Source organism: Corythoichthys intestinalis, chromosome 15 (assembly GCF_030265065.1).
Source record: "Corythoichthys intestinalis isolate RoL2023-P3 chromosome 15, ASM3026506v1, whole genome shotgun sequence".
Classification (NCBI taxonomy): Eukaryota; Metazoa; Chordata; class Actinopteri; order Syngnathiformes; family Syngnathidae; genus Corythoichthys; species Corythoichthys intestinalis.
In genome coordinates this window covers 50,247,241-50,272,026 of record NC_080409.1, presented here as the reverse complement: position 1 = coordinate 50,272,026, position 24,786 = coordinate 50,247,241, and the positions used below count along the sequence as shown (strand labels likewise).

General features: G+C 40.0%; 1 protein-coding gene and 1 long non-coding RNA gene across 3 annotated transcripts in view; both read left to right on the top strand.

The window, feature by feature from the left end:
• bahd1 (bromo adjacent homology domain containing 1) overlaps positions 1 to 24,786 on the top strand; it is a 124,115-nt gene that overhangs the window by 86,535 nt on the left and 12,794 nt on the right. For both annotated transcript variants that reach the window (XM_057858896.1, XM_057858897.1), the window contains exons 3-6: positions 15,249 to 15,658; positions 22,222 to 22,381; positions 22,452 to 22,531; positions 22,627 to 22,718. In XM_057858896.1, the coding sequence (XP_057714879.1) occupies positions 15,249 to 15,658; positions 22,222 to 22,381; positions 22,452 to 22,531; positions 22,627 to 22,718 (742 nt within the window). The remainder of the gene's footprint in view (positions 1 to 15,248; positions 15,659 to 22,221; positions 22,382 to 22,451; positions 22,532 to 22,626; positions 22,719 to 24,786) is intronic.
• LOC130930782 (uncharacterized) lies at positions 23,902 to 24,302 on the top strand. Its single transcript, XR_009067107.1, has 3 exons — positions 23,902 to 23,977; positions 24,064 to 24,126; positions 24,211 to 24,302. It is a non-coding gene; the product is annotated as an uncharacterized LOC130930782 (long non-coding RNA).

Below are 24,786 nucleotides of genomic sequence, written 5' to 3'. Positions count from 1 at the left end.
TGTGGGTGATCCCGGCTGAGGTGCCGAGTCATGTTAGAAGTGTTGCCGTTACCATCGGGAACAAGCGCTGAGCAATGCTTGCAAATTGTTTTATTTTTTTTTCCCCAATATTTTCTCCCCGTCTGCATTGTCGTCCACGGGGAAACCGAAATGTTGCCACACCGCAGATTTGAAAGAAGACGGTGCTTCCTCAAAATTCGGTCTGTCGACTCCTCTGCTCTCCATAACTTTTTTTGTTTTCTTTCTTGTTTCACTTTCACCTCGCTCGTAAGCGAGAGAGGGCGTTACTCGGCTCCTATTACACAGGTGCTTTACTCGCGGGGCGGGAATTTCTCCACAGCTGCGCTTCACGTCACACACAGGCACACAGAGTTTGACCAATTCATTCCACAAGCGTTCGGAATAAATTACTGTAATTGCAAAACCAAAAAGGCGCGGTTCATAAAGGCGTATTGAACCGTACAGGGCGAACCGTACGGTTCGGTTTTGAACCGCAAACCGTTGCACGGCTAGTGAGTACACACAGCAATTGCTGCAACTAATAATCGATTAACACAAATAATTCCATTAGGAAAAAAAGCTTCGAATATAATTATGCCGCTTTGAGTATTCCGTTTAATTACAGTGCTGGCCAAACGTATTGGCACCCCTGCAATTCTGTCAGCTAATGCTCAATTTCTCCCAGAAAATGATTGCAATTACAAATTGCTTTGGTAGTAATATCTTCATTTATTTTGTTTACAATGGAAAAACACAAAAGAGAATGAAAAAAAAAAAACATGATCATTTTACACACAGCAGTTAAAAAACCACCCAAAATATCTTTATTTGTTGTCACGATCTGAAACGGAACTGATTGGTTGTATCGGGGCAAAATAAACATCAAGTTTGAGGGGAAGTGTAGATAAGGACAAGTAATGCATTAGCGCATAGTCCCTCTGGAGATATTTGTTGCTGCCTTTATGACTGAATCCCCTCATCCAAAGTGTCCCAACTGGCAGCACTAAATTGCATTTTAAGAAGTGTGAAAACCCAGTTTGGAAAATATTAATTCAGTATAAATTAACATGTTCTGCTTCATTTAGTATGAATTTACCATTGCTTTGCTCTCTAGTATTTGCAGTCTCTGAGGCATGGACTTGATGAGTATTCTTCATCAATTTGGTGCCAACTCTCTTTGAGTGCAGTTGCCAGATCATCCTTGCAGGTTGGAGCTTTGCTGTGGACCTTTTTTTTTTTTTTTTCAATTTTTACCACAGGTTTTCAATAGGGTTGAGGTCTGGGCTATTTGCAGGCCATGACATTAACTGGATGAGTCTTTCTCCAAGGAATGCTTTATGAGTTTTAGCTCTGTGGCATGATGCATTGTCATCTTGGAAAATTATTTCATTATCCCCAAACATATTTTCAATTGAAGGGATAAGAAAGCTGTCTAAAATTTCAATGTAAACTTGTGCATTCATTGAAGATTTAACCACAGCCATCTCACCAGTGCCTTTGCCTGACATGCAGCACCATATCATCAAGGACTGATGTTTTCTTCTGGCAGTCATCTTTGTAAATCTCACTGGAACGGCACCAAACAAAAGTTCCAGCAGCATCACCTTGTCAGATGCAGATTCTTGACTCATCACTGAAAATAACCTTCATCCAGTCATTCACAGACCATGATTGCCTCGCCTTAGCCAATTGCAGTCTTGTTCTTTTCCGTTAAAGTTTCAATGATGGTTTCCTTTGAGCTTTCCTGTATGAAAATCCCATTTCCTTTAGGTGATTTTGCACAGTTCTGTCACATACTTTGACTCCAGCTTCCTCCCATTTCTTCTTCATTTGACTTGTTGTACATCTTGTTTTCAAGACATATGGCCTTTAGTTGTATGTCATGACGTTTGGATGTCTACCAGTATGCTTAACTTTAACAACCTTGCCATGCTGTTTGTACTTCGTCCAGATTTTTGATGCAGCTGACTGTGAACAGCCCACATATTTGTCAACCGTACGTGTAGCGTTACCTTCTTTAAGAAGTTTGCTAGTCCTCTCCTTGGTCTCAAGAGACATCTCTCTCGTTGGAGCCATGATTCTTGTGAATCCACTTGGTCCAGCAGCCCTCCAAGGTGTGATAACTTCACTGTTTTTAACTGCTGACTAACGAGCAGATCTAATCTGAGGCAGGGCCCAATTAAGGAAAGGAAATTGACTGGGTGTGTCTGTATTTTCTACTCAAAATGGAGTGATTCCATATTTTTTACTTTAGAATGGAGCGATCCTATATTTATTTCCCTGCTCTAGATAACATTTACTGACCACCACAATGTGTTTTATTCATTTCTTTTAGTGTTCTGAATGCCAAGGAGTTGCACTTTTCAACTAATTCATTATTTTTTCAAGCTTTTTATCTGAGTTTGGTCTACATAATAAAATGTCTGAGTGAGTGCTCGTCCGAGACTGGTGAGTCCATACTTTTTGCTAGAGGTAGTACCGTATTGGCTCGAATATAAAACGACCCTGATTATGAGACGACCACCTCTTTTTCAAGACTCAAGTTTGAAAAAAGACTTTTTGAACACCAAATTAATTTCTATACAGAAAATAATTACATTACATCTCTGAAACAAATGATTATAACAATATATTTGGGGGTAAAAGCATGATATTTTGCCTCATTGAAATTTTAATATCTGAACATTATGTAAACTAAAGTGCAATCACATTCGTAAATGAATGGCTTCTGGTTGTTGAAATGTAAAAAAAAACAATCTATTGTGATAAAACAACAAAAGTGCAATAACTGCATTAACAATCAAAGTGAAGTCTAACTGTAACTGTAGTCTTGAAACAAATCTGAATAAGGAAAAACATTGCAATAAAATAATGCAGAGTAGCTGAGATCTGTCATGACAGAACATCGCTTCAATGATATCTGGCGCCATCTAGCGTCGTGAATGGGTATAATGTCTAGACCGCGTATATAAGACAACCCCCACTTTTTCAGTCTTATTTCAATGCAAAGCACCGTCTTATATTCGTGCCAATACGGTATTATCACTAAGCTGGCATTGTCCTTGTAAATGCTACAATATGTGCTCGTCTGTCAATGTTCATTCGAAATAGTTGGAAACCTTTATTCATTTATTTATTTGTGTAGTAAAATTTTGCAGACGAAAACATTTTTAGTAAACGTGGACTAAAACTAGACAAAATTAGTCCTGGGTTTTCGTCAACAAAAACTAGACGAAGACACATATTTTGAGATGACTAAAATACAAGGGCGTAGGTTTGCATAGGTACGGTAGGGACATAACTAGAGCTGTCCCGACTAGTCGACGTAGTCGACGTCATCGATGACGTAAATCCGTCGACGAGCACAACATGCCGTCGACGGTTAATGAAGGGTTAAAAAAATATATGCGTGGAAAGTTAGAATGTCGGATGCTCTGTTTGCAAGCAGGGAAAGCGGCACAAAGCCAAAAAAAAGCGCACCAGAGTGGCCAAAACATTGACTTATTTCAAAGAAACAAAGGAGAGTACACTCTTCTGTCCTGTCTCTTCAGTGCCAAGCTTAGGCTGCACGTCGGCCGTGAATAAACACCTCAAGCGCCTTCACGCAGTTTGTAAGTTTTTTTTTTTTTTTTGCTTTCATTTTTTGTACACCAGAGGGTGCTGTCGCCTTACTAAATAATAATGTTTCATTGACAATGGGCCTATAAGTGCTATTAGTATTGTTCTTAATGCTAATTGAAAGGTTTATTTCATGTTATGGTTTATTTTATGTATAGAAAATTATATAAGGTTAAAAGGTCATAAATATATACAGTATATACAGTGATTGCACTCAAGGGAGAGATTGTCAATGATAAGGTAATAAATAAGGTAAAGGCAATTCATATAGGCAATTCATTGATATATAAATAAGGTTTAAAAGGAAAAAGGTGAAAAGTTTTTGTTAATTTCTAATTGTGTTGCTTTATTTCTGTGCGCCGTAGCTCTTACGGTGTGTTTACATCAAGGATGGAATAAAAGTTGTAAACCATCAGTTTAAGAGACCATCTTTTCAATCGGGATGCTACACTAGTTAATTCTATCAGCATTTGAACTCATTGTTTATTTGTGATTTATTATTGTTATTTACGTGTTTATTTGTACTTTAATAAATGATTTGAGTGTTCCAATATGTTTTTTTTTTTAATTGATAAGCGTCAACAAAAATTTCATTGCTAAATTAGTTTTAAAAAATAAATAAATAAAAAATTAATTATTAGATTAGTCGACTAATCGTAAAAATAGTCGGCTGACTAATCGGGAGAAAATTAGTCGTTTGGGACAGCCCTAGACATAACACCACCAACTTTTAGGGATGCTCAAATTGTCCCCACCAACTTTTAAGCAACTTTATTTGCAGTATATAATGAGTTCAGTTATATAGGTAATTTAGATTGTCTTCCCATAAATTGTAAGGATAGAATTGACCCTACATTATGTTCAGATTTAATTGTACCCCTTTTCACTTGGTCCATTTTTCCCCCCCTTCAAACGCACGTTTGATTGGCTGATGACTAGAACCCCTACATTCACACAATCCCGACAGAAATACATGTCGACATGCCGCCTCCTCTGCCCCCTTTGAAGAGGAGGCATATTAGAAGGTTTTTTCGGCCAGCAGCAACCACTTTAAGTAATGTAAAAAGACGTCAATGTTGTGAAAGTGGGGAACACACCACTAATTTTGCAACTGAAAGTCCGACCTGCATCAGAGTTAGCATAACATTAAACCGTGTGAACTTGCTAACCTGCAAAACTCAAGTAGTGAGCTGTTTAGTGACGTGTCTTCCTGTACTATTTCCACTGTTAACGTTAACCCAACCTTTTAACCCCCCCCCCCCCAAAAAAACTCAAAAACACAACCACTGTAAATTTCCTTTATCTGAAGCAAGCATTTTAAAAAATGACTTTCTCCCATGAAAATAATTTTATTGTAACTTTTTTTCATTTTTACGTAGGAACCCACCTATATTTGAGAAATGTAACCAATCTGTTTGGTCTTAGTAATGTTCCGTCCCCAGCAAAAAGTGTATGTGCAGGTTATGCTGTTATAGCGTCCCTACCAATGTTGAGACCAAACCTACGCCCTTGCTAAAATATGACTAAGACTAATAAGTATTATCGTCCCTAAGACTTAGAAGAAAATTAAAATGGCTGCAAAAAACAACACTGGTTGAAACCCAGAACTTTACTGGCAGATTTTTCCTGTAAGTCTTGGCCATTCTCCAACTTGTACAACTGCTGTAGGTTCTACTGTATTACTTTTTTCAAAAGGTACTAAAACCTACTTGGGGGATAAAAAACAGGAAAGAACAATACACTGCCTTCATCTTTGCAAGTATCAATGAGTCATACTACTATTAGAAAATGCCAAACTTGTTATTTTCTAGGGCACTGTAATAGGAGCTTAAATATTGAATTGGAGGAATCTTCCCAGACTGTGCCAATACAAATAAAAAAGAGCCACAAGGGCCGATCAATTCCAATCATCTCAGGTGGCACTTGATAGTCTCAGTGTGTCAAGCTATTGTAGAACAAGCTGTCTTTAAGGGAAGAAAAGCACTGCTTAAAAAAAACTAGTTGAGTTAATCCTCTACAGTGCTGACTAACAGCTATTCTGGCTGTCCATCCTTATTCTAATTGCTTGTCTGCATGTTCCATCTTAATTGTTTGGGACAATCTTGAAAAAAAAAATAGTAAAAGGCTGACACTGCAAAAATAGTGGTTTGGGTTCTTTATTTACGGAGCCACATACAGTACTTTATGGGGGCAGGTGTCTATAAGCAAAGCAGTGATTTAGCGCCATTTTGTGGCATTTACAGAAAACTGAATTACAGGTAGTCCCCGGAGTTAGCCAATTATTCCAATATTAGCATTATATAGCATTTTAGCCAGCAGACTTTGCTAAGCAAGTTAGCTGATTTTTGTAAACATTAGTATTATGTAGCATTTAAGCTAGCGGACCTTTGCTGAGCAAGTCAGCCAATTGTTTTATTGTTGCAGTTGGCTAACTTGCACAGTAAAAGTCCACTAGCTTAATGCTAATATTTACCAGATAGTTTCTTGTGCGCACCAGATTGCTTAAATTTATTTTAGTTGTCGATGTCCCTTTAGGGGCTCCGTATATTACACAATAATGAAGCTAAATTAAGTTTTTTTTTTTTTTAGATGCAATACATTTTTTCTCATACAGTGAATTACCTTAAAGAATTTACAGTGGTATGAAAAAAGTATCTGAACCTTTTGGAATTTCTCACATTTCTGCATAAAATCACCATCAAATGTTATCTGACCTTTGTCAAAATCACTCAGATGAAAAAACAGTGTCGGCTTTAATTAAAACCACCCAAACATTTATATGTTTTCATATTTTAATGAGGATAGTATCTAAACAATGACAGAAGGGGGAAAATAAGTAATTGAACCATCACATTTAATATTCTGTGCCCCCCACCCCCCGTTTGGCAGCAATAACTTCAACCAGACGCTTCCTGTAGCTGCAGATCAGTCTGGCACATCCATTAGGACTTACTTGGCCCATTCTTCGGTAACGCTTTATAATAACTATCCGTTTTACTAGTTAATAGATCATTAGTAAACTGTTGATAAATGATTTATTGTTGATTAGTCAAGTATTTGTTAACAGTTTGTTAAGCATTTACAGGGTGTTCTTAACCTGAAACACAGTTTGTGTAGAAACGTTTCAAGTTTTTGTGTAACGTTTGGCATTTCTATCTTTTCAGGTTAAGAAATGCCATTCACTTCAAAAGAAAAGGCATTTTGATAAGGCATTTTGCAGGCAGCGCCCATGTTGCACATTTATGAAAATCTGCCATTGAACCAACAAATATTTGTACTTTTCTTTGTATATTTAACCAATAAAACTTATGACCTTCAACATAAAGTTTATATAGTTTTATTAAGATCCATCAACTAGCATGGGCATTTAGAAAGGGGTCAACCATATTGGAACACCCTGTAAATGCTTAACAAACTGTTAACAAATACTTGACAAATCAACAAGAAAGCCTTTATCAACAGTTTACTAATGATCTATTAACTAGTAAAACGGGTAGTTATTATAAAGTGTTACCCATCCTTCTCAACAAAACTGCAGTAGCTCAGTCAGATTCCTGAGATGTCTGGCATGTATGTCTGTCTTTAGGTCACGCCACAGCATCTCAATGGGGTTCAAGTCTGGACTTTGACTTGACCACTCCAGAACGTGTATTTTGTTCTTCTGAAATCATTCTGAAGTTGATTTACTTCTGTGTTTTGGATCATTGTCTTGTTGCAGCATCCATCCTCTTTTCAGCTTCAACTGTCTGACAGACAGCCTCAGGTTTTCCTGCAAAACGTCATGATTAACTTTTGAATTCATCCTTCCAATAATGATTGCAAGTTGTCCAGGCCCAGAGGAAGCAAAACAGCCCCAAATCATAATGCTCCCTCCACCATGCTTCACGGTGGGGATGAGGTGTTGATGTTGGTAAGCTGTTCCATTTTTCCTCCACACATGATGTTGTGTGTTACTCCCAAACAATTCAACTTTGGTTTCATCAGTCTACAAAATATTTTGCCAACACTTCTTTGGAGTGTCCAAGTGGCTTTTTGCGAACATTAAACTAGCAACAAGGTTTTTTTTTTTTAGACAGCAGTGGCTTCCTCCGTGGAGTCCTGCCATGAACACCATTCTTGGCCATAGTTTTACATATAGTTGATGTGTGCACAGAGATATTGGACTGTGCCGGTGATTTCTGTAAGTCTTTAGCAGACAGTCGAGGGTTCTTTTTTTTTTTTTTTGTATTCTGCGCTGAACTCTTGGCGTCATCTTTGGTGGACGGCCACTCCTTGGGAGAGAAGCAACAGTGCCAAACTCTCTCCGTTTGTAGACAACTTCTCTGACTGTCGATTGATGAACATCCAGACTTTTAGAGATGGTTTTGTATCTTTTCTCAACTTTATACAAATCAACAATCCCTGATCGCAGGTCTTTAGACAGCTCTTTTGATCGAGCCATTATGCACTTCCGATAATGCTTCTCATAAAGACATTTCTTACCAGGTGTGTGTTTTATAGTGGACGGGCAGCTTTAAACCACTCATCAGTGGTTGGGCACACACACCAAACTTAAAGTGTTTGGTAAAAAATTGTTTTAAGTCTCCTTAGGCAGAGGGTTCACTTACTTAATTTTTTTCCCTTGTCAGTGTTTGCTTGCTATCCTCATTACAATATGAAAACCTCTAAATGTTTGGGTAGTTTTAGTGAAAGCAGACACTGTCTTTTCATCTGTGTGATTTTGACAAAGATCAGTTCACATTTGATGGTGATTTCATGCAGAAATGTGAGAAATTCCCCAAGGTTCAGATACTTTCTCATACCACTGTATGTATGTTTTTATATTGACTAACAGCAAGGCTCAGCCGTCGTTTTTCCTCCACTATTTGATCGCTTACGAAAAGGCAGGTCTGCTGGAGGGAGGTCATGTCTTTTGATGGCTAAAATAAAAAAGAACTTGTCGCGTCAGCCATCTTTTGTGTTTGCATTCGCTTGGAACGCTTTAAGGTCACAACTGGTACAGTCTGAGTGGGATAAGTCCAACTTCCCACCTTCCTCGAATGCAGCATTCATGTGGGGGCGATTATTAGTGAAGTTCAGAACAGATTCCTAGTAAAAATGTTTTCAAAATCACGCGAATACGAAAAGATTTGCTCGATTGTTTCATTTGGAACTCGGTGGTGGACAGGAAATCCAAAGACCCAAGTATTTGTATTTAAGAAATAAGGGATTTAATATTTTTGTCTTTATATAACTCTTTAATAAGTACACAGCAACTATGCACATTTTTAGATTAGTGTTAGAATAATAGGATTACTGAAAGTTTAGTTAAGCACATGTTGACAATTGTGTTGTATTTAATTGACAGATTAGCTGTAATCCAAATGCCCAGGCAGTGTAATGTCACTTTAAATACCGTAATTTTCAGACTATAAGCAGCTACTTTTTTCCCCCTCATTTTGAATTCTGCGTCTTATAGTCCAGTGCCGCTTACTTGTTGATTTATTTTGGGTTAAGAGGTAGCACTTTCTCAGACAACGGCGTCATAAGACTGCCATAAGATCGTCATAATTATGACATGACACTATCATGGGCATGAACTCATTCACTCCCAGCCATTTTCACCGGACCAACCCCCTACGCTCCCGGCCGTTTAACTGGATTTTGACTGATTTTGCAAGGCCCACAGAAAGTTCTGTTCTATTGCTATATAAATATGGAACCCACCAAAAAGAAAGATTAGACTCTCTAGTTAGTTCATATCTTTTTCCATTCTTTAGAAATCAACATTAGAAAATAGCTTAGTTTGAGCAATTTTCCAATTTCTGATGAAAAAACAGAGATAACGAGCTTTTTGTAAAAGCATACATTTCAAACATTGACTTTAACAAAGCTATTTTTTTGCTTTCGTGACATCCCAAATAACTGAATAATGTTTTCCTTCCACAAAATAACATAAACAACAAGACAAATAAAGCTTTTGCTAGCAAAGTAAGAATTTATTTACACATACTTAAACTATTGAACTGAGAGATGACGCTGTTGTGGCTGCGGCTGTATTGGCAGACGGGGTAAATTTTTCCCTCATCACTGCCTGTCTCATCAAGATAGATTTTTTTTTTTAATCTTTATTTTGTAATGACCACTACCTCATAACAGAATTCACCTAGGGAACTTGTGTGGGGCATGTGCCTTGTGTTTTACATTGTTCTCCACATTTTTCTTACTTCTTCCAACTTCCGTTTCCTGACTATTTCTCTTCATTCATTTCCTTTCATGGTCCGATATGAGTTCTTACCAAATGCGATACTGCCCTCCAGTGGCCAGTTTTATTGCTTCAAAATGCATTTTGAGCATTGTGCTTTGGAGCAAAGTTGCATCAGAACCTAAAGATGTCTCTTTTGGGGAAAAAAAAAAATGTTGAAGACGTATAAATACGTCTTTGGGACACTGAAACAATTAAAAATAGAACGTCTTTATACGTTTTGGGGAGCAAATGAGTTAATGACATTATGAAATATGACATGACACTGTCATGGGCATTAATGACATTATGAATTATGTCACTAACTCCATTTATGTTCATCTCGGATCTTCACATCCATTCAAAAGTGAAATAATTTGCCTTATGACACTAAATGACATCAGTCATGAACATTCATTAATGCTCATGGCAGTGTCATGTCATAATTATGATTGTCTAATTACAGTCATATTGCGCAACTGTCAAATAAAGTGTTACCAAATACCATAACTAGCAATTAATGAAACAACTGGAACAGTAACTGAAGAAATAATTAGCACAGAACATGACTTTTGATTGTTATTTACATCTGTAGCACTGCAATGCATGCTCGGAGGCATGTTGGGCGACAACAGTGTTGACAGCCGTTGGCAGCAGACGGTCGCCCCCAAGGGAGTATTGATGGCCAAATGAAGCTTCTTGAAGCAATGAGGCTTTGCAGCCAATTGGTTCAAAGCTTTATGGTGGCTCATTTGAACTTATGGCAGTCTTTTGATGCTACTGTCAAATACATTGTTACCGGTTAATATTTTTTGGTGTAAATATCCCATAATACAGTGAGGACAGCTGCGGCTTGCAGTCCACTGCGGCTTATCTATGAACAAATGCCCTTTTCGTGTCAAATTTGGTGGGTGGCGGCTCATAGTCAGGTATGCCCTATAGTCCGACAATTACGTTAGCTTATTCACAGCCATTTACAGCAATAGACATCCAATTCATTTTGGAACATTAGCCGCTAGGTCAAAATGAATTGGACGCCTTTCACAGTCAATGGCTGCCAAAGAGTTTCATAAGAGCAAGACAAATCAAGTCAGCATTTCAATCCGAGACACACAGCAGTGAATGAAAAAGCCTGCTTGTCACTACTTTAAGTAACAGTGTCAGCAGATCTCTGTTCTGATATTATTTTGCATCAGAGTGAAAACACTCACTCACATGCACACTCTGTGGTTTACAGCTGCACACTGGAGGGAATGAGGCACTGACACTCTTCATTATTTACGCCACTCTATCAATGGTATATCACGACGGAAGCTACTTGTTAACCTGGGCATGTTCCGAATTGTAAAATGCAAAAATGGCAATTGAAAAAATCTCCCAAAGAAAAAGTACTGTATAATAACTATGATTAGAGGTGCAACAACTAATCCATTAATCGACAACTATTTTGTGAACCAATCATTTAGGACCTTCTTCACCTTAAACTTGTCTAAATTCTCGAAATTATAGCATATACAGTATATATAGCTTCTGAGTTGTAAATATCCGATTTCTTTATAATATTTGTTTATTATATATATGGTGCAAAACACAGACAAGACTGAAAAAGCAGTTTCTGCTCTTGCACTCCTCTTAATAAGAAACTGCTGTATTTTAAGCCAAAACAACTGTTATGTTTGACAGAACAATATGTCTATATGCTGCCATTGCAGATTCATGGCACATTAAATCCCCGAACTATTTTTAATTTGTTCGTTTTACCCTGGAAACCCCCGTTTACAGACGTAGCGCAACGGCTTTTGTTTCAACCAGCCGTAAAAGGAAGGTAATTCATTATATTTTTTTAATTCAAAATGTCTGTCATTTTTAGCTTAGAATCATTAACTGTTATCTTATATTTCGTTAAAAAAAACGACTTTAAAAAATTATTCACTCGCATATTTTAAACTTTTAAACAAATGACGTCACAATGAAAAAATGGTGTCTGTAAAAAAAATCAGATACTGTATCTACCTCATAACTATCGCTTATTTGTATTTTTTTCCGTTACTGTCGCATTTTCCCCAATATTTTAGATGATAAATAATCGATCCAAACAAAGTAAAAAAAAAAAAAAAAACTTTTAAAACGGTAAATTTATGAAAATGAAAATCTCGACCACTCCTTGATGTCTGCGATTTCTGCATCGCGACCCTTGTCATATTACCATGTTTTAGAGGGGTCCGATCACGTCATTTTCAAAGTATCGGAATCAGCAAAAAAATATCGGACATGCCTTTTTTTAATATATATATATATATATATATATATATATATTTTTTTTTTTTTTTAATTAAATCGTTTTCTAATTGTATTTAACGTTACAGACATAATATGTTACACTCATCCAGAGTCTTTAGTTTTAGGCTTAAGGTAGGGTTATCAAATTTATCTCGTTAATGGCAGTAATTAATTCTTTAAAAAATTTATCACGCTAAAATATTTAACGCAATTAACGCATGCACTGCACGACCCACTCACGCATTGTCGCGCTCAATCTGTAATGGCGCCGTTTTACCTATATATAGAGCTAAAAGGCAGCGTAAAATGAGTAGAGTGAATTTTGGCAGCCTTTGGAGCCTATTTTTAATTGGTTAAAACCTTACAATCCCTCTCCCGATGATTAGAAATATCGTGGGAAGCAATGTGGGGAAGCAAGGTAGTAATTGATCTTTTTCTTAACACCCTATGTTATTTCCCGACGCAGAGAAGATATATCAATTGGTACCACTACGCACAGTCATGGTTGCACTTCCCATCATGCATTTGGGCAGAACAGTTAAATGGCTACAGTATCATTTACTGAACGCTCAACAAATACACTAGATGGCAATATTTAGTCACAATATACAAAGTCACATTTATCCTTTAAGAATTACTACTCTTTCTATCCGTGGATCCCTCTCACAGAAACAATGTTAATAATGTAAATGCATCTTGAGGATTTATTGTCATAATAAACAAATACAGTACTTATGTACTGTATGTTGAATGTATATATTCGTCCGAGTTTTATTCATTTTTTTCTTAATGCATTGCCAAAATGTATATGATCGGGAAAAATTATCGGGAATGATTGGAATTGAATCGGGAGCAAAAAAAAAGCAATCGGATCGGGAAATATCGGGATCGGCAGATACTCAAACTAAAACGATTGGGATTGGATCGGAAGCAAAAAAACATGATCGGAACAACCCTACCATGTTTCACCCATAAAATCCTCCAAAATTCCGGCTGTGGCCATTCACAGCTGTGTCTTGACAGTCGGTGATGCATGCTACATGGGGTTTTTGGATCGAAAAGAGGTAAGTATGCGATAATATCTCGTTAAAGTCATGGTGTCTTTAATTATGCCATTTCATGCCCTCACCTCCAGATAGGGTTTCGCTGTTTAAACATTTTTTTTTTTTTAAGATGTCTGTCGTCCTGGTCAAAAATTTTCCTCCCCCAGAGCTTTCCAATGATGTATCACACATGCATATCGAACAATTTTGAAAGTTGGCCAAATTGGGGGTCTCAGAGCGGAAATTCAAGTCCTTCAATTGTTTTTATGTAAATGATCAGTCTTTGTTCGCTGTTTGTGAAGTTTTGTGTTTGTACGCTACGTTCACTTACATCCTGTGGGGTTAAGCCCCTCCTGTTCTTAATACCTAGTGACGCCCCTCGTGAATGTTTTTGTTTTTGCCTTACTTTTATGGGAAATTCATTTTTTTTCACTCACTATTATGTGTGAAATATCATGAGCCACGACATATGGTTCACTTTTACAATGATGAGCTTGAGCAGCAGTAGTCAGAATGGGATCTAACAGTATTGTTTGAATTGACTTTAGCAATGTTGAGCTGAAACGAATACTCGAGCAACTCGAGTAACTCGAGTTTAAAAATTGATCCGAGTAATTTTATTCACCTCGAGGAATCGTTTAATTTTGCCAGCTCTAAGCATCACGTTTTGCCCGGACTACTTTTAATGCGGGACAGTGCGCTAATGTCACGTGCGTAGAGGAAGAAGCAATAAAAAAAATATTTAAAAAACTTTTCTGCAGCCGACAGCCGCTACAAACTACGCCGTCGTTGCTAAAAACTAGCCCGCATGATGCGGTGGTAGCAGGTAGCATCTGATGCGTCTCATAGATATCACATGTATGTTGAACTAGATGCGAAATGACAGAGTCAGCGGTGTCAGTAAATAGCCGCCATCTTAAAGCAGTACACTTCTCAGCGCTAATAAGATTAACGTTACTGTCACTCGCTCACGTACGTAACGTTAGCCTTGCGGAGGGCTAGGTTTTTATTAAGACCACTGTCGATGCGTGGCTAACGTGTCTTACATACAGGCTTTATTTAATCTGTGAAACATAGCACTGTAGAGTGATGAGGGTGTAAAATGAAAATATGATAAAGCTAACTGTCAATTTTAGCTCAGTAGTCATTGCTGGATAAAAAACACCAAGTAGCACGGGCCCCTAATGTGCTCCAATACAGCAGGTATCATACTGTAACGTTGACAAAGAGTCACCCGCTTCGTTAGGTTGCAATTATTTCCTTTTTGGGAACTTGTGGAACAACAACAGGAAGGCACGTCTCTCGCTCTCCTGCACCTCCCTCACCCCCGCACGTCACGCGGTGCATTCAGGAACGCATGCAAATATCCCCGCCATATTATAACCTGATATGTTACAATACATTTATTTTGAACACTGCAAAAACTCAAAATCCTATCAGGACTTACAGTTTAGACTAACTTAAAACTTAACTAGAACTTAAAAATGGCTTGGCACAAATGGAAATTCAATTGAAAAACGTGGGAAAAACACTTTAACTTTTAAGTGATGTGTGTTATCAAGCGTAATGGCATTTTTAGGTAAGAAATATATATATTTTTTATAAGATCTAAAAGTTTTTGGAGTGAAAGCAGTGAATTGGTCTTTTTTTTTTTATTCTAGTCACATCTGAGAGGCAATTGTTGGCTGTTTTCAACAATGTCCATCGAAAATAAATACATTGATTGACTGAAAATGGTTCAATATTAGATAAAATGTATTTTTTTGTCATGTATATTTATAATTGCTCTTTACCTAAAAAATGTTTTATCCGATGACTCGATTAATAGGATTTTCAGTCGATTTCTAAAATATTCGATAGCTGCAGCCCTATAGCAATGTCAAGGTATGACGCTGCACATCAGTTAACTCATTTACTGTCATTGCATTGTCATAACAGCCGATGAGTTCAAATGTATGCATTAATAATGCATTATTTTACTCGATGCATTTTTTTTTTTTTTTTTTCATATTGTGTCCCATTAGATTGTGCGTGTGTGTCAGCAATGTTTTTCAGTCTCATTTCCTTTTCTGTTCCTCCCTCAGATGACTACTCATCAACCCTCAATGACCACCACAGCCTGTCCTCCATCCCCGTCTGTCCGAGCCCAAGAATCCTCACTGGCTGCCCCGTTCCCACAGTGCCTCCAGCCGGCCAATCGGTGCCCCCCGTTCAGACGCCTCTGTCCGACCCCAGCCAACCGCAGCCCCCGCTGCAGGTGGCCAAGGAGTGTCCGCAGAGCGCCAAGCCTCCCAGCGGGTCCCGGTCCGGCGTCCGCAACGCGAGCAGCGTCAGCTCGCTTGTGTTCCCACTCAAAAAGGAAAAGAAGCAGAAGCTTGGCTCTGCCGGTGCCAGAGGGCAGGCGCTTGCCAAGCAGCCCAAGAACGGACTCCAAAAAAGCACCAACGGCTGGCGGCCTGTCGGCCTCTCCTTTGAGAAAGAAGTTTTCTGTCTGGTATGTAGATGCAAGCCACCTTGCTAATTCATGGCGCTGCCACCGTGCAGTTTGTTTGGGCTCAATTTGTTTAGATTTCAATTTTCACCTTGAAAAAATTATGAAAATAACCTCTTTCTAACAGGTTATCGTTTCATTTCGTATATTCCGTGTATAGCATAAACTGGGAGGTGGGTAGAGTAGCCAAAACCTTTACTCAAGTAACAGTCGCGTTACTTCAACATAATATTACACAAGTAGTGATCCCAAAATGTACTCAAGTACAAGTATAAAAGTATTTGGTGAAAAGAATACGCAAGTGATGAATAACATTGTGAGTAATTGCTTACGATGTTTGATTTTTTTTTTTTTTTTTAAACAATGGTATTATTTTTAAAAAAAAAAGTTGTTTTTTTTTTTTTAGGGCTGTCAAAATTATCGCGTTAACGGGCAGTAATTAATTTTTTAAATTAATCACCTTAAAATATTTGACGCAATTAACACATATGCCCCGCTCAAACGGATTAAAATGACAGCACAGTTTAATGTTCGCTTGTTACTTGTTTTTTGGTGTTAGGCGCCCTCTGCTGCCGCTTGGGTCTAACGGATTTTATGTGTTACACCATGAGTGAGCATGGTGTAATTATTGACATCAACAATGGCAAGCTACTAGTTTATTTTTTGATTGAAAATGTTACAAATTTTAATCAAACGAAAACTCAATCTCGGTCCCATCAGACCAAAGCACACGGTCCCAGTTGAATCCTGGGACCGTGTGTAATTTTGTGTGAGACCAAGATTGAGCTTTTTGGTAACAAACACTCTTAAGTGGGTCTGGCGTGCCACGAAAGATGCGCATGCTGAAAAGCACCTCATACCCACTGTGAAGTATGGGGGTGGGTCAGTGATGCCGTGGGGCTGTTTCGCTTCCAAAGGCCCTGGGAACCTTGTTAGGGTGCATGGCATCATGAATGCTTTGAAATACCAGGACATTTTAAATCAAAATCTGTTGCCCGAAAGCTGAAGATGGGTCGTCACTGGGTCGTTCAGCAAGACAATGACCCTAAACATATGGCCAAATCTACACAGAAATGGTTCACCAGACACAAAATCAAGCTCCTCCCATGGCCATCTCAGTCCCCAGACCTTGTTTTGTTGGCAAAAGGGGGTTGTACAAAGTATTAACACCAGGGGTGCTAATAATTGTGACACACATTATTTGATGTCAAATATTTTTTCTTTATGTGGGATTTTTTCCCCACTGAATGAATGCACTTGTATTGAAGGTTGGGTTTTTCCCTTTTTTTTCCATTAAGGTCCCATATTATTTGAATTTTAAAAAAAACATCTTTTTCAGGGGTGCCAGTAATTATGGAGGGCACTGTATACTGCAGTATAATAAAATACAAGCTATGCATAGTAATTACTGTAGAGATCAACAATTTGGATTACTTAGACCTAATAAATAACAAAATTAAATGACAAATAATATGCTGTACTTGCCATCAATGTTGAGAGTTGGCGAACGAGACGCGCGTCGTAAAGGCGAATTCGCAGATGTCGGGTACGTCATAACCTGGGGACTACCTGTGTAGGTATCAATAAGGATTTGGAATCAAAACTATGTAAAAGATGTAAAAATGATATTTCACAATGTTTTCTTTGTAGAAGAAATGTACTATTAACACACAGCAACAAAGGAATCACTCAAAAATAATCTTTGAAGAGTCATTGGAAACAAAAGTATCATAACAAGCTGCAGGGCCTCTGGGAAAAGAGCCTTTGGGCTGAGAGAAGAACAGAACCTTTGGGCAAGTTACTCTAGTTTGATGTTTACAAAGGAATGAAAAGAATATAATCTTCTGTGAAAAATGTAGGAGGCTCTGTTATGTTCATCTGGGGTTGCTTCGCTGTATCTGGTACAGGGTGTTTTTACGCTGTGCAATCTATTAAGGTATTCTGTAGCAAAATATGCTGCCCAGTATTAGAAAGCGAGATCATGCGAACAATAAGAAGAGCCAAAACATGCAGCAAAAAAGAATGAGAAAGAACAAATTGGAAGATAATCTGAACAGATCTAAACTCTATTGAACAGCTATGTAAGAGGCTGAAGAAATGCTGTTAGTAGGGTTGTTCCGATCATGTTTTTTTGCTCCCGATCCGATCCCGATCGTTTTAGTTTGAGTATCTGCCGATCCCGATATTTCCCGATCGGATTGCTTTTTTTTTTTTTTGCTCCCGATTCAATTCCAATCATTCCCGATAATTTTTCCCTATCATATACATGTTGGCAATGCATTATGAAAAAAATGAATAAAACTCGGACAAATATATACATTCAACATACAGTACATAAGTACTGTATTTGTTTATTATGACACTAAATCCTCAAGATGGAATTTACATTATTAACATTCTTTCTGTGAGAGGGATCCACGGATAGAAAGACTTGTGACTTTGTATATTGTGACTAAATATTGACATCTAGTGTATTTGTTGAGCTTTCAGTAAATGATACTGTAGCCATGCCCCAATGCATGATGGGAAGTGGAACCATGACTGTGCGTAGTGCTACCAATTGATATATCTTCTCTGCGTTGGGAAATAAAATTAGGCGTCAAGAAAAAGATCAATTGCTACCTTGTTTCCCCACAATGCTGCCAATGATATTTCTAATTGTAGAGAGAGGGATTGTAAGGCTTTAACCAATTTAAAAAAAAGGCTCCAAAGGCTGCCAAAATTCACTCTACTCATTTTACGCTGCCTTTTATCCCTCTGTACAGGTAAAATGGCGCCATTACAGATTGAGCGCGACAATACGTGAGTGGGTCGTGCAACGCATCCATTAATTGCGTTAAATATTCTAACGTGATAAATTTTTTAAAAAACTTATTACCGCCGTTATCGGGATAAATTTGATATCTCTACCTTAAGCCTAAACTAAAGACTCTGGATGAGTGTAACATATTATGTCTGTAACGTTAAATACAATTAGAAAACAATTTAATTTTAAAAAAATACAGTACTGTGCAAAAGTTTTGGGCAGGACACCTGCCTAAAACTTTTGCACAGTACTGTATATTTTTATTATATTATGTATATACAGGATATACTGTATGTATATATTTTCCCCAAGTGGAGGCTTCCATGATCCTAGTAAATTTAATAATTTAAAAATATATATATATACAGTATATATTAAAAAAAAGCATGGCTGATATTTTCTTGCCGATTCCGATACTTTGAAAATGACGTGACCGGACATTTCTAGCTGTTAGCACCATGTTTTGTTTTACTTTAGCCCCTTTCACACATACCTGAACACCGTTTAAATCCCGCCTTATTTGTGAAAGCAATTTCCGGGGTCGACTCAAACGGAGATTATGCAAACATTTACCAGGTCAGGTTCTAGTATAATGTCCGAGACTTACGTGGAATGTGTGAAAACAGGCGTGTAATTCCCGGATCACGGTACGAAGGTGATGACGTAAATATCATGGCAGGTCAATCGTCATTTTCTCTTTCTTTGCAGTAAGACAAAAAGCGGTAAACAAACATAACAATTATCAACATGGCAAACTGGAAATGGCTAAATTAAACTGAAAACATAACGAAATTAAATTGCTATTGGATTGTAGAGCTGAGGAAGAGAGTCTATCATCCATCTTTTGAAATGTGTGGTTTATGTTGTTGCCGATGCCGACCAAAAATGACGTAATGTCCGTTATAAAATGGTTATAAAAGTTAATGGTTAAAAAGTTACAAAATGGCGCCAGCTGCCCTCCCCGCACAGAGAGCACTGAGTCGCCAACACGGGACAAGTTTGTGAAAGTGTCCCCCTGGTTAGTCCCGGGACATCCCTCCATGTGTGAATGCCATGACAAGGGTAAATCCCAGAATATATTTACCAGGATATAAGTCTGAAAGGGGCTTTTGTCTCAGTGTAGTGGGTGCAAGTAGGTGCATTGCATGCCAGGGAAACTTCCCTCCTGATGCCTTCAAGAGAGCATGCTAGCAGCTGCAGCTGCTAGCCTGGACTTTTAGCCTAGCGGTTATCATGCTCTTCTGCTGTACTGACCGTGCTGGCAGTGCAGATTCAAGTTCTGACCAGGTCGAGTGGGGTGGATCGCGTTGCTGGCGCGTTTCAGAACCGGTTAGATTGTTGCCGTGACCCAGACCGGCAGTGCAAGTTTCAGGGGATGAGTGTAACTGGTGCAAGTAGGTGCTTTGCATGCCAGAGAAAACCTCCAGACGCCTTCAAGAGAGCATGCTAGCTTGGACTTTTAGACTCGCAGTTATCATGCCCTCCTGCTGCACTCGCCGTGCTGGCAGCTCCGGTTCATGTTCTGACCGGGTCGAGGGGGAACGGATCGCGTTGCTGGTTGCCTGGCACGGCCAGACTGTTCTCCCTGTATTTTTCAAACACTGAGAGAAAAGTCTGGGAACCAGCCCATTAACAGCCTCTCGAACAGGTACAAAATCAATCGACAAATCAGATTCGTTTATTTGCGTGACGTGTTCTTAACGAGGAACGTCACTCTTGCGCGTCGGAAGTCGTCTCCACAACAACACAGATGGTGAACAGGAGAGCCGAGAATATGTTCCAATCCACGGTAAAATCAGTTTAAAATCACCAAAAACACGTCGACACGAGTCATTGACAACAGTCTGTCTCGCGCTAGCCATGTTGAATAAACTCCGCTGTCCTCGTATGTTTACTTCCACGCGCAAGTCCCTCGTCCTGCCCTCGTCGTTTTACTAACGTCACGTCTGCCCTTCGCTGATTGGTCCACTCCGCTGTCTGTTTGCTGTGGCTTGCTCCGCCCTGGAAATTGTATCCGCTGAATGGTGGCCAGACTCAATAGCTGGAACAGCGGTGAGTCTGGTGTACCAGGCAACGTTGCTGGCGCAGGTCAGAACCGGTTAGATTGTTGCCGTGACCCAGACTGGCAGTGCAAGTTTCAGGGGGTGAATGTAATGGATGCAGTTCAGGGAAACCTCCTTCCCGTTGCCTTCAAGATAGCATGCTAGCGACTGGAGCTGCTAGCCTGGACTTTTAGCCAAGCAGTTATCATGCTCTTCTGCTGTACTGGCCGTGCTGGCAGCGCAGATTCAAGTTCTGACTAGGTCGAGTGGGACGGATCACGTCACTGGCGCGGTTCAGAACCAGTTAAATTGCTGCCGTGACCCAGATTCGCAGTGCAAGTTTCAGGGGGTGAGTGCAACTGATGCAGTTCAGGAAAACAACCGTCCCGTTACCTTCAAGACAGCACACTAGCGGCTGGAGCTGCTAGCCTGGACTTTTAGACTCGATGTTATCGTGCTCTCCTGCTGCACTGGCCGTGCTGGCAGCATGGATTCAAATTCTGAACAGGTCGATGGGGACGGATCGCATCGCTGGCGCAGGTCCGACCCAGTTAGATTGCTGCCATGACCCAGATCGCAGTGCAAGTTTCAGGAGGTGCAGTTCTGGGAAAACCCCCTTCCCGATGCCTTCAATTAAGCACCCTAGTAGTAGCTGGAGCTGCTAGCCTAAGCTTTTAGCCTTGCGGTTAGCATGCTCTTCTGCCGCGCTGGCGACGTGGGTTCCAGTCCTGACCTGGCTGAAAGGGATGTAACGGTTCACCTGTTGCGGTTCAGAGGAGGATAGACTTTTGCCCTGACTTGGATCGGTAGTGAAAGTTTTGGGGCATGAGTGTAACATGTTGCGTTGCATGCCAGGGAAACCTCCCCCCCGATGCCTACAAGAGAGCACGCTAGCAGCTGCAGCTGCTAGCCTTGACTTTTAGCCTAGCCGTTATCATGCTCTTCTGCTGCACTGGCCGTGCTGGCAGCACAGAATCAAGTTCTGACCAGGTCGAGAGGGACTGATCGTGTTGCTGTCAGGGTTCAGAACCAGTTAGATTGTTGCCGTGACTCAGATTAGCAGTGCAAGTTTCAGGGTGTGAGTGTAACAAATGCAGTCCAGGGAAACATCCTTCCCGATGCCTTCAAGTGAGCACGCTATTGATTGGAGCTGCTAGCCTAAGCTTTTAGCCTCGCGGTGATCAACGTCTTCTGTGGCGACGCGGGTTCCAGTCCTGACCTGTTTGAGGGGGATGTAACGGGTCACCGGTGCGGGTCAGAACCGTTTAGATTGCTGCTGTGACCCATATCTGCAGTGAAAGTTTCGGGGGTAACGGGTGCAAGTAGGTGCTTTGCATACCAGGGAAACCTCCTTTCCAATGCCTGGACTTTTAGACTAGCGGTTATCATGCTCTCCTGCACTGGCAGCGCAGGTTCAAGTCCTGACTTGGTCGAGGGGGACGGATCATTTCTTCGGCGTGGTTCAGAACCGGTTACATTAGAAGTGCTTCTCTAAGAAGTTTTGCATGGAGTTTTGAATTTGCTACTGTGTTACTGCAGGTCACTGATAGAGTACAGCGCATTTAAATTTCTGTACAAATTAGGATTACGTCACCATTGTTAGTCACAGGGATCTTCTTATTTGACTTTTCTGTTAAAATAGAAGAGTTGCTCCGAATAAAATCTCATCCTGCGGTGGCCAGACAACTCAGTGTTTCCTGCTACCTCTGTTAACTCAGGAAGAGGAAGCTCCGGTGCTGAGAAAGTGTTACCAGGGCGTCCAGCGAGATGGAGATCTGATCCGGGTCCGGGACACGGTTCTGCTGAAGTCCGGGCCGAGGAAAAAGTCTCTGCCATATGTGGCAAAGATCTCAGCTCTGTGGGAGGAACCCGAGACAGGTACCAGACATCCTTTTGAAGCGTTTTGTGTGTAATATAACATTCGTGTATTTGTTTTTTTCTTTCCCAGGAGAGTTGATGATGAGTTTGTTTTGGTACTACCGTCCAGAACACACACAAGGAGGACGCAACCTTAATGTGCACTGTCAGGTGACAAACCTTATCGGCACATTTCGTAATAAAGCCTTGTACTGTTTAATGGCTGTTTGTGCAACGCATTTTTATTTTTGAAAATGTATTTGCAGAATGAGATCTTTGCGTCCCGTCACCAGGATGTGAACAGCGTGGCCTGTATTGAAGACAAATGCTATGTCCTGACACTGGCACAGTATTGTCGGTAAGAAACGCATCAGTTTTGTTTTCCTCTGAGTGCGGAGCCGCCATCTACAACTTCTTTAAAGCTGAAGTTCAAAAAGAGTTAGCGGTGGTTTAATTAGTTGGTGGAGTTGATTGACAAATTCTGTGCAGTTTGTAAGTTATTTATTAGTTTCAGGGCTCTGGAGTGGCTAAGCTAGCACGAGTTAATGGGACCAACTTAGTATGTCAATAAAAAAACAATACAGATCACTGACAGATCCAATATAGTCAAATAAATTCAAAATTCAGATCATTGTTCCAAAACACCTATGCGGCCAAAATAATATCACAAAAAACTGCTTTAATTAATTTCATTTCGAGGACTATGTTTTTTAGATGCATAATACGACCACAAAAGAGAGGAGTGCTTTGGCCACTCGTGCTCACGCTGCATTCGAGAAAGGTGGACTTGTCCCGCTCGGCGGGTATAAGCCTCAAAGTGTTCTAAGCGAATGTAAACAGCAAAGATGGCTGATCGCGACAAGTTGTTTTTTATTTTGGCCATTGACGGAATCTGACCTTCAGAACAGACCACCAGAATCGCGCCAGCCAAACCGCCGGACCCACGCTGGGCCAGCTCCAACAGCCCAGGCCAGCAGGACCCCGACAATCCGGCCAGTAGGGCAAACTCCGCGTGCTCACCTCAGTCTTAACCCTTTGTAATGACTCCATTTTGAAAGGTTTAAAGAAGGCTCACTGAGAACAAGTTGACAATTTATTCGGGTTGACAGCGATGAAAACGGCAAGGCGAAACAAACACTCAAGCGAGGAGGCAAACTCGTTGCAAGGTCACCATATCAGAAGTCAACAAAAGGTTCCCGAGAAAAATTGCAACGCCTAGTTAAACATTCAGTCTTTTGAAGGCTCTCATGGAGCGGGCCGTGGCCAGGAAGAAGGGTGTGTTTGGGATTATTGTCTGTTTGTGGATTGGGCAAGGGAGTTACTGTTGGCCGGGCAATGAGAGTTGTGGATTTTGTCACTTCAGCGTCAAATGGGCTCTTGGAGTCTTGTCAGTCGTGTTATCAGTTAGATATCCGGTGTTGGTTTTCCTTGTGTCGGGACATGTAAATGGCGTGTGGGTCTGTGAATTGCGGGCACTTCCGTTTTTGCATTTATTTTGAAAGGCACCGTGCACAACCCCATGCTCCCGTCTTTTTCTTAATGAGGAAATCTAGCACACCTGTCTGTAAACCTGTCCACACGCTGCACTGTCTGAGAAGCAGCGCAGCCACATCGTAGGTGAGTCCACAAATAAATTGCAAGAGTTATTATTACTGCGGGAATTTATGTTTATATTCGGTTGGCTTGTATTTGTTTGTGTAAAGACTGTAGTGTGGAGAGGTTATATTGGTTCGATTGAAGATAGCGCGCTCGGAAAGCAGATGGAGGTAGGAGAAATGGAAATGTTTATTGTTGGTTTTGTGAATTGTATTTTAATGCCACACCGTTGTTACGTTTCTGAAATTTTGTAGTTTTCACGGTGTCAACAAAAGAACAAAAAATGACTGAAAATAAAGTTAAAGAACACCCGTCGAAGCCCTCTGCGTGTCGCATCATTCCGAGCGGTCAGCTACAGGACATGGCATCCCTTCATTTGTTCTGGACTGTCCGGGAGACCTGATTGCGAGAGTTGGTGCGTCAGTTGAATGACGCACATGCCGGGCTTCCGTGATAAGAAGTTGTAATGTATATCTTATGCCCTATATTCTGCCCTTTTTTCCATAAACTATGGTATAAGTGTTATTTTATATTGGGTGTGTTCGAGTAATACAAACAGTAAGTACAAGAAATACTAGCCTGATTGATTATATTAAGTTTTTTAGAGTAATTCAAACAGTTTTTACGGGAAAAGGTTTTATCTCCTTCACTATTAAAAGACATTTCGACCTCCAGCAAAACTGCCATCTCATAAGCGAGCAAATAGTGGAGGTGTTCCAATGATATTTTTCCATAACGGAGGTTGGAAACTCTGGCGTCACACTTTCGTCAAACTCTGCTGAGTTAACCTATGGCTGGCAACATGGCGAAATGTGCATTTAGAGATTGTG